General features: G+C 42.3%; 1 protein-coding gene across 1 annotated transcript in view; it reads left to right on the top strand.

Moving 5' to 3' along the window:
- Positions 1–13,995, top strand: part of Ern1 (endoplasmic reticulum to nucleus signaling 1) — a 96,703-nt gene that overhangs the window by 64,321 nt on the left and 18,387 nt on the right. The window contains 6 exon segments of the mRNA XM_057775570.1: positions 203–275; positions 2,804–2,926; positions 6,199–6,300; positions 7,739–8,000; positions 9,594–9,672; positions 11,292–11,457. Of these exon segments, the coding sequence (XP_057631553.1) occupies positions 203–275; positions 2,804–2,926; positions 6,199–6,300; positions 7,739–8,000; positions 9,594–9,672; positions 11,292–11,457 (805 nt within the window).

The following is a 13,995-nucleotide window of genomic DNA, read 5'->3' as shown; positions in this document are numbered from 1 at the left end:
AAGCCTAGAGGCTGTTGGAAGTAGAAGTGGAAGCCCAGGGCCTCCTCCTTAGGTTCCAATTAGAAGCCTCCATCTGCAGTGTGCTTCTCTGTTTTTAGAAGACCTGGGTAACAGAAACAGCATGCTTGGTAGAATTACAGCAATTTCACAAGACTTGGTTAACTTATTTTTTTACTTTTCTTTTTTTTTTTTTTTTTTAAAGAAACTTCCCTTTACCATCCCAGAATTGGTTCAGGCATCCCCATGCCGAAGTTCAGATGGAATCCTCTACATGGGTAAGAGTTCCCATTTTCTATTTTCTTTTTAAGAAAGAGCTCTCCCCTTCTGAGGAAGAATTGACATCATTAATATGGTTATTCATTTAACAAGCTTTTAGCTGCTGGGTTGGCCTACTGCTGTTATTTCATGATTGCAACATACCTAGCTGCAAATGAATAAAATTAAATTGAGTACAATAGTCTGAGCTAAGGAAGGGAAGCCAGGTTCTGCCTATTAATTATAGGGCTTTCCTAGTATTTCCTGCTATCAGAATATTTGGTAGAAGCAGCACTTAGCAGCTTTACTAGATAAGCTGTCTTCATACCTGTGGGGTCACAACTTCCGAATCATCAGCTCACTTGCTTTTCTTTAGCACATTGCTGCCAAAATGCCAATAAAGATGCATTTGTAGCACAAAGGAGAACTGTATTTATCTTGAAATTCTAGTAGCAATAATAGCCTGTGTTTATATAGCAGCTTTCTTTTTGAGGAACTGAAAGTGCTTATTGCCTATTCATGCCTCAGGAGATCTATGTACATTTTCAAGTCTCAAATACAGGCCAGTTTTTTAAGTTTTGCTAGGGACACTCCTGCATCCTTGTATGAGCCTTTCAGAATGAGGAATAGATTCACAGGAAATGACCAACAAACCTTCCTTCTGCTGGGCCATGCCCTGGGCCCATATGACCATCTTCTGATTGTGTCATTGTTCTCTATTTGTCTTCCAGCAATTCATCATATGTGGTAAACTTAGGGTATTGTGGTTCCACCATCTTTGTGCCATGTCTTAAGTGAGTTCACTAAGTATAATTATGAGCATGATAGTTACTCAATCCATCCCTCATAGCTATAGGTAGATTATACAGACTGCAGTGGTCCTTGAAGTAACCAGATGTATGTCACATAGATGGAAGGTATTAATGGTCATGGTTATCTGTATATAATTTATTCTCTGTATTCAAATCTTTTTCATTTTAAGACCTTATTGTTGAGAACGGTTAGAATCCACAAACAAGTTGTACCTGTGTGGAATGGAATCTAGTGTGTTACATCTGTTACAGCTAAGTACAGCCTTAACAAATTCTGGTACCCTGTGCCCTTCTCTGGCTTCTCTGTGTTCTGCTTCCATGGGAACGTGAATGTAGGAAACATCTGTTAAAGTAGGAAAACGTCAATGTCCAGAGGCATGGCTTACAGAATAGAAATGCACACATTATAGTTGACTGTGTTGGCCTTCAAATACACCATACCATCTATACTTTAGATACATATACTAAATGTTTTCTAAAAAGCGTTTATGTGGCTGTGCTGTCTGCGTGTTCATAATCAGCTGACCAAGGCAAGAGGTATAACTTGTAACCTGGGAATAGTTTACTGGCTGGAAACAAAGGTTGAAATAACTTTAGCCTCTTTAGCATCAGGTTACAGCAACTCTGCTGACTAGTCACAGGTACTAGCTAATTATAGTTATGTGCTGCTTCACATGTGTGCTAATTGGTAGGGATGTTGAGGAATATGTATCATAGTTACCAGGAGAAGAACCCTAGGTGTGCTTATATTTATATAGATCTTCATTTGCGGGGAAAGGACAAGAAAGATTTTTCAATTTTTTTTAAAGCTTATTTATCTACTTATTTATTTATTTATCTATCTATCTATCTATCTATTTATTTATTTTGGGTTTTTTAAAACAGGGTTTCTCTGTAGCTTTGGGACCTGTCCTGAAACTAGTTCTTGTAGAACCAGGCTGGCCTCAAACTTATAGAGATCTGCCTGCCTCTGCCTCCCGAGTGCTGGGACTAAAGGTGTGCACCATCGCCGCCTGACTAAGATTTTTCATGTTTAAGATAGTTATCCAAAGCAATAAAACCCAACTTGAAAGTTAAGAGAACTTTTTCATATTATAACTAGATTATAAATCTTAGAGAAATGTTTATGTTGGGTTTAGGTTATTAAATTAGTATAGAACTCAGCTGCCCAAAGAGTTATTAAATTCACATTGCCAGGCTGGAGAGATGGCTCAGTGGTTAAGAGCACTAACTGCTCTTCCAGAGGACCCAGGTTCAATTCCTAGCACCTACATGACAGCTAACAACTGTCTGTAACTCCAGTTCCAGAGGATCTAATACCTTCACACCAATGTACTTAAGTAAATTTTTAAATAAGTTCACATTGCCATTTATTTTGTCACTTCCAAAGCACTATAGAAAGATCTCCAACTTCCTAGGGATTTCAGGCCTATTTCCCAGCACAGAGAGGATCTTTTTTTTTTTAATTAATTAATTAATTTATTTATTTTTGATTTTTGAGACAGGGTTTCTCCGTAGCTTTTGGTTCCTGTCCTGGAACTAGCTCTTGTAGACCAGGCTGGCCTCGAACTCACAGAGATCCGCCTGCCTCTGCCTCCCGAGTGCTGAGATTAAAGGCGTGCACCACCAACCAACCACCCGGCGAGATGATCTTGAATAGTTAAAACTGCTACTTTGTTGATGCTGTTTATTTCCGCTTGGGAAGGGTATTGACAGTGTGTTCACTAACATTCCAGGTAAAAAGCAGGATATTTGGTATGTCATCGACCTTCTAACTGGAGAAAAGCAGCAGACCTTGTCATCAGCCTTTGCAGATAGTCTCTGCCCATCAACCTCCCTGCTGTATCTTGGACGGACAGGTAAGAAATGAGTCTTTGTTAAACAACCTGCCTGTTTCTAGAGTGACTGGGACAAAACTCCACCGACCTCTGGTACTGGATTTGTTCTCCAAAAAGTGGCCAGAGTTTCCCTCTCCAAGCAGCCAGATTTCTCGGACTCTTGAGACCCAGGGAATGTAGTCTAGACTACCCTGAGCCCCATCAAGCAGCTGCTGCACTTCCCTACTTGAAATGTTTTCAACTGGGTACGTTACCTACTGCTCTCAGAATAGCAGTGCTGTTTTTAAGGACTCACAGTGGAATGTCTTTCTCTACCAGGTGTGCCTGGTTTTACTCTTCTGGCACATAAATGTCCCTTCTTTTTCCACAGTACTGCTCAAAAGTTCCCTCCTTTACAAAGCTATTTTCCCAGCCTTCAAGCTCCCACCTTGTTCAGGAATGTTCCATTTTACTCTTCTATTCTCAGCCGACAGGCCTGTTACAGCAGCCATCCTCCCCTGTAAAAATCAAGTGTCCTCATTTCCAGCTGTTGAGACTACTTTTTATCAAGTAAAGCCTAGCTTCACACAGGTGTAAACACTATGGGTCTCCAGTAGAATTGGGGTAATGGAGGAGTTTGGGCATGCTTTGGCTTTAAATGGAATGTGTGTTCTTAGTCCGTAAAGCCACTGTTTCCATTATCTATTGCCTTGTAATAAGCTGCCTAACCTAGTGTCTTAAAGTATGACCATTTTATTGTTCCTAATTCTTTGACTAAGGAATTAGGAAGGGCTCCACACAGAAATCCATCTCTGTTCTTCATACTGGGATGACTCATGTCTGGAATCTTGGTTCAGCTCCATGTAAACTTCCCCCACACATCCATATGGAAAGCCTGGACTTCCTGACATGTTTGCTTCTTGGGCAAATGTGAATGTTAGATTGCCTCATAAGGTCTGAACTTGGAACTCCCACAGCCTTACTTCTACTTCAGTCATCAATCGAAGTAGGTTTTTAGGCAGGTCCAGAGCCCAGGGTGTAGACAAAGACTCACCCTCTTGATAGAAAAAGTGGCTTGCATATTACAGGAAAGATGTGATGATGATCCTCTGTTCAGCATTCTTACATAGCCTTCCCTCTGGCTACAGTAGTGTGAACTCTTCCACATACAAAATACATTCACCCCTTACCAAGATCCCCAAAATCCCATCAGAGCATTGGTCTCAAAATCCAGTGTCTGGGGATCTGCATCAGGCATGATGGCAGATGAGGATCTCTGATCTGGAGACTGAACATGGTGACCCACACCTGTAATCCTAACATGTGGGAGGTAAAGGCAGGAGGATCAGGAATGCAGTGCTAGCCTTGGCTGCATGTGAGTGTAAGGCCAGCCTGAGCTATATGAAACCCTATCTTAACAAACAAATGAGGGGCATAGGGGAGGAAGGGTTCTCGCTCTTGTGCCTTTCCCTCCATCTGTGTGATGCACAATGATGAGACAAGGTGGCTGTAATAAACATTCCCATTCAAAAAGAGGTGAGCAAAGGGGAGAGGATGTGACTCAGTGGTAGAGAGATTGCCTAGCATGTATAGGGTTCTGGGTTTAAGCCTGAACTCTGAGGGGAAAACTAGCAAAAAAAACAAAAAAAAAAAAAAAGAAAAAAAAAGAAAGGGTGCTGGTCCTTAGTAATTCTGAAATCCAACCAGGCATTTGTTTTCAGGTTCTCCTACCCTGAGGTGCAGAAAACATTCCTTGTGGAACCAAGTTTTACTCCCAGACATTGGTTCCTTACTATATTGTTCTCAGTGGCTCTTGATGCTATCCTTTGAAAGAAGTGCTTCCTTTTTCATCAGAAATGGCTAGTTTAGGGGCTGGAGAGATGGCTCAGCAGTTAGGAACACTGGATGTTCCTCCAGAGGACCTTGCTTCAATTCCCAGCATCCATATGGTGGCTTACAACTGTAGCATTAATCTTAGCAGACCAAATGTCTTTTTTTGTCTTCCTCGGAACTGCACACATATAATGTACAGATGTATAGTCAAGCACACATGCACCTAGAAGAAAAATGAATAAGCATATATATTTTTAATTTTAAAAGAAAAAGAAAAGAAAAATCTGTTTTTTATTGAAAGTAGGGAGTCTGGAGTCCACCCCCTTCTATTATCTGATTATTATACTAATATTACTCTCTTAAAAACTTGGTGGGTTTCCCATGTGTCAAATTGTAGTTAGTCCCTTAGCTAAAGGCCCTATAAAAACTGTCCACTTGAGATTGTGGGAGTGCCCTGGCCAGCATTCTTATGACTAGCTAATAGAGGGGTTTCCAAGGTATCATCTTAAATCTTTCTTAGGTCTCTAAGAAGGGTTTTATAGGCTTACCTGAGTTTGATTTTAACCTTGACCTGGGACCTTTTTTCTCTCTGCTGGTAACTCTGAACTTCCTTTTTATTTTACTTATTTGTTTCTTTTGATGTTTGTTTTTTCAAGACAGGGTTTCTCTGTGTAACCCTGGCTGTCCTAGAACTAATTTTGTAGACCAGCCTGGCCTTGAACTCACAGAGATCCACCTGCCTCTGCTTCCTAAGTACTGGGGGCTCTGAACTTCCTTTTCAGCCTTTGTTTTTTTTTTTTTAACAGGGCTTCTCTGCAGCTTTGGAACCTGTCCTGAAACTAGCTCTGTAGACCAGGCTAGCCTCAAACTCACAGAGATCCACCTGCCTCTGCCTCCTGGGTGCTGGAATTAAAGGCATGCACCACCACCACCTTTTTTTTTTTTTTTTTTAATACGAGTCTTTTCCCTTCTGGGTGGTGGAGACTTTCTCTGTCTTCTAAGTTACTGCAAGCAGTAGCCTTATAATTTGTCTACTCTATAAGCTCATGACTAGGCTACCCCTTTTTACCTTCTTGCAGTGGTTTCCTCACTGTTCTCGAGCTGTGTAACACTTCTTGTCACCCTTCTGCCTCCCATCACCTGGTCCCAAAGTTGGTGCCAGGTGTCTTAGGTTTCTGTTATGGTGCCATCCCACTTCTCGGTACCCATTTCTAATTTCACCTATGTATTACTCCGTAGTAAAGAACCCTGAAACTTAGTGGCTAAAACAGCCATTGCACGGCTAAGGAGTCTGTGAACTGTGGGTTTCAGAGCATAGCCAGGTTCACTCTTGTGTTTGGTACTTGAGTCCTCCACATGGTCTTTCCCTTCCACATGAATAATCTTGGTGCAATTTAGTGAAAACTTTCTTGTTGTAACTGTATAACATCTTAGTAAGTTGTATAGCTCCTTCATGGTACCGATTGATCTGTATTTTCCAGAATACACCATCACCATGTATGACACCAAGACCCGAGAGCTCCGTTGGAATGCCACCTATTTTGACTATGCAGCCTCACTGCCCGAGGATGACGTGGACTACAGTAAGTGTGCCCGCTGAAAGGACACTCTCAAAGTTGGGCTGGCACCTTCCACATATAGAATGATCTTCAGAAACTCTTCATCACCAAGTTCTGGATTTTTTTATAGGCTTAAAGTGGTGATAGCTTTAGCTAGAGAAAAGGGAAGGCACATATTTTGAGTCCCTATGTATCACAGAAGGAATTTACTACCAGCCCATGGATAGAATTAAACATTAGCATGTGATATCCATAACCCCATCAAGAAGGCCACTCTAGGAGACTGAAGAGATGGCTCGGAGCACTTGTTGCTCTTCCAGAGGACCTGAATTCAGTTCCCAATATATGGTGACTCATAACTGCCTGTAACTCCAGTTCCAAGAGATCAAATGCCATCTTCTAGCTTCCATGGACACCAGGCATACATGTTATATGTGTGTGTGTGTGTTACACATATATACATTCATGCAGGTATTCACTTGTACTCATAAAATAAATAAATCTTATAAATCTTGCCAGACTGGGCATGGTGGTACACACCCTTAGTCTCAGTACGAGGGAGGCAGAGGAAGGCAGATCTCTGAGTTCAAGGCCACCCTAGTCTGCATAGTGAATTCCAGGGAAGCCAAAGATATATAGAGAGATTGTCTCAAAAACAAAACAAGCTTGGAACAAAACAAGCCAGACACTAGTAGTACACACTTTTAATCCCAGCACTTGAGAGACAGAGGCAGGCACATCTCTGTGAGTTTGAGGCCAGCCTGGTCTACAGAGCTAGTTCCAGGACAGCTAGGGCTATACAGAGAAACCTTGTCTCAAAAAACCAAAAACCAAACCAAACCAAACAAACAAACAAAAAAAAAAACAGTCTTGCCTAGCAATCATAAGTACCTGCATTCAATCCCTAGTAACCACAGTAAGAAAAAAAAGACCATTTTTAAATATGGTTCATACTCTTAATTACTTCTCTAGTTTTAGCATTCTGCAACTCAGATGATAACTGTGCAACCTAAGTTTTTTTATCTTAACATTGGTATCTGAAAGTTTGACTATTCTTTCTGGCTCAGGACCTCACACACTTTGTCTCTGTGTGGCTCTTTGTGGGGTCAAATGCACGCAGGTCTGAATTTCAGTTTGAGTCACAGGTTTTAAATGATTGCTATAAAATGTCAGCTTTGTAGGCACCCACATCGACTCCTTTCCCCTCAACATTTACCCTTGCTTATTAGATAGAATAGTTTAAAAGAAAATAGCAGGGAGCTGGGAAAATAAGCCTGTTTTACTTGAAAAGCCAGGCATCTCTCAGTGTCTTGATACTGAAGAGCTCATTGGAAAATCAGTGGACTCTTATGACCTGGGAATATTCCAGAACTCTTCTCTTCAATGAAATGACTGCAACTTGCTAAGAGAGTAGAAGATACGGTTGAGGATGTGGTTGATATGCTTTGTTTGATCTTTACAGAGATGTCCCACTTTGTGTCCAATGGCGATGGGCTGGTGGTAACTGTGGACAGTGAATCTGGGGATGTCTTGTGGATCCAAAACTATGCCTCTCCTGTGGTGGCCTTCTACGTCTGGCAGCGGGAGGGGCTGAGAAAGGTGATGCACATCAACGTCGCTGTGGAGACTCTACGCTACTTGACCTTCATGTCTGGGGAAGTGGGACGCATCACTAAATGGAAGTATCCGTTCCCCAAGGAGACAGAGGCCAAGAGCAAGCTGACGTGAGTTGGAGGAGTTGGGACAGATCAGGCAGCAAAGGACAGCCATAACTTTCTGGGACTGCTGCAGTATAGTGTACCCTATACTGGAGGAGGTCAAGGGGTGGGCAGACATCTCTGAGGTCACATAGATCATCAAGAGTTGATCTGGTTTGCTTTTGATCCTGGCTCAGTGGTGCACACCTTTAATCCCAGCAGGGAGGCAGAGGCAGGTGGATCTCTGAGTTTGATGCCAACCAGGTCTACAAAGGGAGTTCCAGGGCATTCAGGGCTACAAAAAAAAAAAAAAAAAATCTGTCTTGAAAAACAAACAAACAAAAAACACTGACTCATTTGGGAACCTCAGAATGCGAATCATGGGGTACTCCTTTATGCTTCAAACTTTGTCTGTCTCTTACTGTCTCTTTATCTCTTTCTCTGAGTCTGCATTATGTTTATGGATTTTGAAAGTCCCATTATGTAACCCAGGCTGGCCTCAAACTTACCCATCTTTCTACCTTAGCCTCCAAAATGATGGGATTACAGGCATATACCTATCTGGAATTTTTTAACATTAACTATAAAATATGTGTGGGAGACTGTAGTATATTTTAAATTTTTTATTGTACATCATACTTATTTTAAAAATCAGAAAAAAGTGTTAGGATGTATGTGACCGAGACTCAGCAGGCTTGTATTCTTCGTCCCCACGTGGGAAAAGCCTAGCAGTCACTTAGCAGACTAGGCTTCACCTTCATACTTTATAGATTTGTAGGGAAGTTAAAATAGGATCATGTATGTGAAAGTGTTGTTTATAGTGAAGCACCATTTAGGTGGAAGGTATTTGTTAAAAGAAGTTTGGATAATTTCTTAGATGACAGATCCACCAAGGCTCCTGACGGTAGCAATCATAAGGATCTTAGGTACGGCTCCCACTGTTTTCATGCTGCTACTAGGCAGTCCCGTGTGATGTCTGAGGTAGGCTACCTGAGCAGATTACCAGGAAATATCCCTCAATTTGGATTGGAGTTTTCATTCTTTTTTCTTTTTGTTTTGTTTGTTTTCTTTGAGACAGGGTCTCATGAGCCTAAGCTGGCCCCAAACATACTATATATACTAGGATTACAGGTGTGCACCACCCTCCTGCTTTATGCATCTCTGCATTCCTTTTGCTCTCAGCATCTGGAATGGAGCAGTTGCCTGTCCCTCTATTCACCCTGGGTATCCTCAGGAAGCCCTCGGCAGCATGATGATGCTGAAGGTGGTGGTTCTGCTGGCTCAGGGTCACCTGAGAATCTGGCAGTGGGTGCTGAGTCTTCAGTCTTCTGCTGGTCATGATACTGCCCTTTCTTCAGGCTGTGCTGGGCTCAGTGTAGTCCAGTCCTGGCGTTTTGCAGCTAAGGAAAGTGAGACTTGCCATTGTAAGGTGACTTGAAGTTCTGCTGTCCTGTCACCCTGCAGTACCCCTGCCACCTTGCTAGTTTCTGTGGGAGTCACATGGGCTGTGTGGGAGGTGGGATAATACTTGAGTCTATAATTCTGATCGCTTAGAAGCCACATTTTGTGGGGTTTGGATGTGAAATGATTTCAAAATGTATGTTTCTCTTTTTTTCCCAGGCCTACCCTGTATGTCGGGAAGTACTCCACCAGCCTCTATGCCTCTCCCTCAATGGTGCACGAGGGGGTTGCTGTAGTGGTGAGTCAACTGTGGGACCCAAAGATACTGTCTCTCAGGTGCTTTTATTCCTTTGAGCAAAAAGTGGCTTGAGTTTTCTGTGAACACCTGGTTAAGAAGAAGAAATGAGCTGGGTGGTAGGGGCGCATGCCTTTAGTGCCAGCACTCAGGAGGCAGGCAGATCTGAGTTTGAGGCCAGCCTGGTCTACAGATCGAGTTCCAAGGCAACCAGAGCTACACAAAGAAACACTGTCTCAAAACACAAACCAGAGAGAGAGAGAGAAGAGGAAACACAGAGCCGAGACTCATGAACAACTGTATATCCACATTCTACTTTGAAAGCAAAATAGTTGACAGAAACAGATTCCTAAAGCCAGGAAATGCTGTTATACCCCCCGTGGCTTTTGTGTTCAGATCTAAACTCCTTAGACTTTATTCAAGCTAGTCCTACCATATCTTTCTACCTCTCTGTTGGTTCTAGGGAGTTACATGGTCCAGACAAACACATCTTCTCCACAATCCCTAAACTCCCTGTTCTTTCTTCTGAACGTGTTGCTGGTTTCTCACTTCCTTTTCCCTATTCAGTTCCTTCTTCCATCCTTTGTGTCCTCTCCATGCCTCTTCAGGCTACCAGCCTACTTTGAGCATCACTGTGTGTCTGGGACATTACACTCCTGGCCGCTTGTCCTGATCTGGACAAGTGTCTGGGCTGGTTGTTTGCACATTGTCTGCCCAGAAGTTGGTTGGCTACTGGGGTCACTCGTGCCTCTATAAGCTCATCAGTGGCTGGTTTATTCCACATTGTCAGTTACATCATTTGTGACTGGTACATATCCCCCATTTTCTTCCATATAGATTCTCATATAGTTTTATGTAATTTCTATTAATAACTTCTTGGAATTCTGTATACATATTCTTCCTTGTTCTTAGTGCTCAAGCATAAGAATCTGAAAACAGCCAGGAAGTGGTGGTGCATGCCTTTAATCCAACACTCGGGAGGCAGATGTAGGCAGATCTCTGTCAGTTTGAGGCCAGCATGGTCTACAGAGTGAGTTCCAGGACAGGCTTCAAAACTACAGTAAAATCCTATCTCAAACTCCCCTCCCCCAAAAATAAAGAATCTGAAAAGGGCCAAACATTAGAGTACATGCCTGTAATCCCAACTCTTGTGAGATGGAGAAAGGAGGATCTAAAGTTCTAGTCCAGCTTGGCCTGCTTGAGTGCTATCTCAAACAAAAATCTGAAAAGGTTGGATTGGAGAGATGGCTCAGAGGTTAAGAGCATTGCCTGCTCTTCCAAAGGTCCTGAGTTCAATTCCCAGCAACCACATGGTGGCTCACAACCATCTGTAATGGAGTCTGGTACCCTCTTCTGGCCTGCAGGTATACACACAGACAGAATATTGTATACATAATAAATAAAATAAATATTAAAAAAAAAAACCTGAAAAGGTGTCAATGGAGCACTGTTGTAACCTAAGGGAGGAACTTCCCTTGTCCCAGGACCTTTGAGTCATGCTTTGCTTATTGAGCCAGAGCCACAACAGTCCCTTTAGGGGAACAGTGGCTGAGGGGATGTGCTGTAGCACCTAATGAAACTTTCCTGCAAGCCCTCCAACTCATCACATCCCATCTCCTCAGCCTCGAGGCAGCACTCTTCCTTTGCTGGAAGGTCCCCAGACAGATGGTGTCACCATTGGAGACAAAGGAGAGTGTGTGATCACCCCCAGCACAGACCTCAAGTTTGACCCTGGAATCAAAGGGAAGAGCAAGCTGAACTACTTGAGGAATTACTGGCTTCTTATAGGTAAGAGTTGCTCTTTGCTAAGTAACATGCTGCCTCCTTGTGGGCAAAAGTCAACCCTGCTGACTTACTGCTACCCTTCATTCTAAATGCTATGTACACCCTGTCCATTTCAAGATGGCTTAGATCTGGGAATATTTTTACTTCCAAGGAATTAGAGTTCCAGGTTACCTTATTATGTCTCAAAAGCAGTTTCTCTAATGTTCCAAGATTCAAATACTTGGTGTAATTTTCAGGCCCAGAATGTCTGCTGCCTGTTCCTCACAGTGACCATGTGAGGTATTTGCTCTTATTATTTCCACTCTATAAGTAAAAAGGCCAATATTGATCATATGGAATATGAATGAATGTGGTTAAGAGGCTGGACAGGATAAATTAGAAGATCGAAGATGTCAGGGCCAGAATATGAGGAGTCAGGAGCTGCAGAGAAAAAGCTGGTTGTGCTTGCAGGTCTTTTGGAAGACCTGTTCTTTTTCCTTTTGATTCTTTATAGCAGATTTTATATTGTTATTATTAATTAGTTAATTTATTTATTTTAGTAACCAAATAGGGAAAAGAAAATGGCACAAGAATTCTTTCCTTTCTTTACAAAAGTAGTTTGGGAAAGCATGCATGAATGGACCCATGTTGAAGGGAGGGGGAAGCTAATTGAACTGAGGTCATTAAAATTACAAGGCTACTGAGTTTTATGTACCAATTAAGGTTCCATAAACCGCCTGGCAGTGGTTAAGAAGTGACACAAAGGAAATGTGTATGAAAGCACTAAACACTGCAAGAGAATTCTCCGTGGCAGAGTTACAAAGTGAGATCCCTTTGAAACCCTTTACATTATCAGAGTAGGCTGACTGGGAAGCCTGATAAAGTTTCAAGAGTTTGCTAAGTAAAGATCTCACAATTCTGAGGGCCCCTTTGAGAAACTCTATAGCTGATCAGCTTAAAATAAGACAACAGGGATATGTATCAATCTTCTCATAGACCAGGGCTGCGAGTTGTACCTGTTAATGTCAAGATATGGCCTTTGGTTCTAAGATAGCCCACCTGCACATTCATCTTGAAGATAAAATGGACCTCATTAAACCGAAAGGTGTGGTCTGTTGTTGCTTTGTTTCCCACCACAACAGTGACTATGACCTGGTGTTCAGTTCAGCATCACCTAGTGCTTTGTGAAAAAGACATGAACTGCCACTGGAGACCAGTGCAGGAGTTCCAGACAGAAGCTGGTCCTGTGCCTTTTGCTTCAGAGTCTGAACCTATTTGCTCAAAGACAGATAGTTCACAAAGACTGCATACTATTTTTATAAAAATGTTTAAGAACCTTGTGATAAGTTTGCAAAATGGTTGGTTCTGAGTGCACACCAGAATATTACTAAACACCCTTCTTCAGAAGGAGGCTGTTATAAGGGTTTCAGTGACTTTTCTAGCTGTCTATTAGTAGGGGGCTTTGCAGATACACAGGGCTCTGAACAGTAGGATTGGGCCTACCAACAGGGGATGGGTAGATAGGTTATTGAAATACAGGATGGCCTATGGAAGGACCTCATTTCTCTTGGTCAGTGATCTCTTGTTGGTTGACCTTGGTGACCTGTGATTACGCACATTCAAATTCCTGTGTCTACCACTAACTCTGACTCAGAGTTGTGACACAGGCAGTCAGTCACATGTGGGGAGACCTTCTGTAGAGCAGAGTGTGCCTCAGCGTGTGACAGTATTCAAGAGAAACTTTGTGATGGTTTAGAGCCAAAGTAGGTTTCCCTTAAAAAAACATGTCATACTGTAGCTAGAGAGACCTGAAAAGATTGAGGTCAGATAAGAGATTAAAAAGGGACTTCCCAGATCAAGAAATGCAAGCTCTGTCTAGTTCCTGTCAAGTTTTACCTTGTACACATGGCAGACAGTCTCTAATAGGTTTCAGACTGTGTTGGAGAGATCACAGAGTGGGGGCTGAGGAAATGAGTCAGTGGGTAAAGTGCTTACCATGTGAATGTGAGAATAGGAACTCATATAAAAGTCCAGGTATATATAAAAACACACATAAAATATAGGGACAGGTGAATCCTGGGATTCACTGGCCAGCCAATCTAGTTGAAACATAAAGCTCCAGTTTCAGTGAGATACCCTGTCTTTAAAAAATAAATAAATAATAGCAAGGTATAGAAGCAACTGAGGAAGATGTGGTGATGCATATCTTTAATCCCAACACTTGGGAGGCAGAGGCAGGCCAACCTCTGTTTGAGACCAGCTTGGTCTACAGAGTGAGTTCCAGGACAGCCAGGGCTACAGAGAAACCTAGTCTCGAAAATATGAAACAGACAAACAAAAAAGCTGAAGACTGTTTTCCATATTCTGCCATCAACTGATAAAACTTTGAGACAGAGTCTCCCAGTGGCCTGACATTCACTGACTAGGCTAGGCTAATCAATCTGTCTCCATCTCTCCATTGGATTACAAGCATGTCACCAACTGTACTTCCATGAGTTCTGGAGATCAAACTTGGGTCCTCATGCTTTCATAAGCAACTTTACTGACCGAACTGGGGGGTGA

Source organism: Chionomys nivalis, chromosome 7 (genome assembly GCF_950005125.1).
Source record: "Chionomys nivalis chromosome 7, mChiNiv1.1, whole genome shotgun sequence".
Taxonomy (NCBI): domain Eukaryota; kingdom Metazoa; phylum Chordata; class Mammalia; order Rodentia; family Cricetidae; genus Chionomys; species Chionomys nivalis.
The sequence above is the reverse complement of the archived record's forward strand: the minus strand, read 5'-3'. Positions and strand labels throughout refer to the sequence as shown.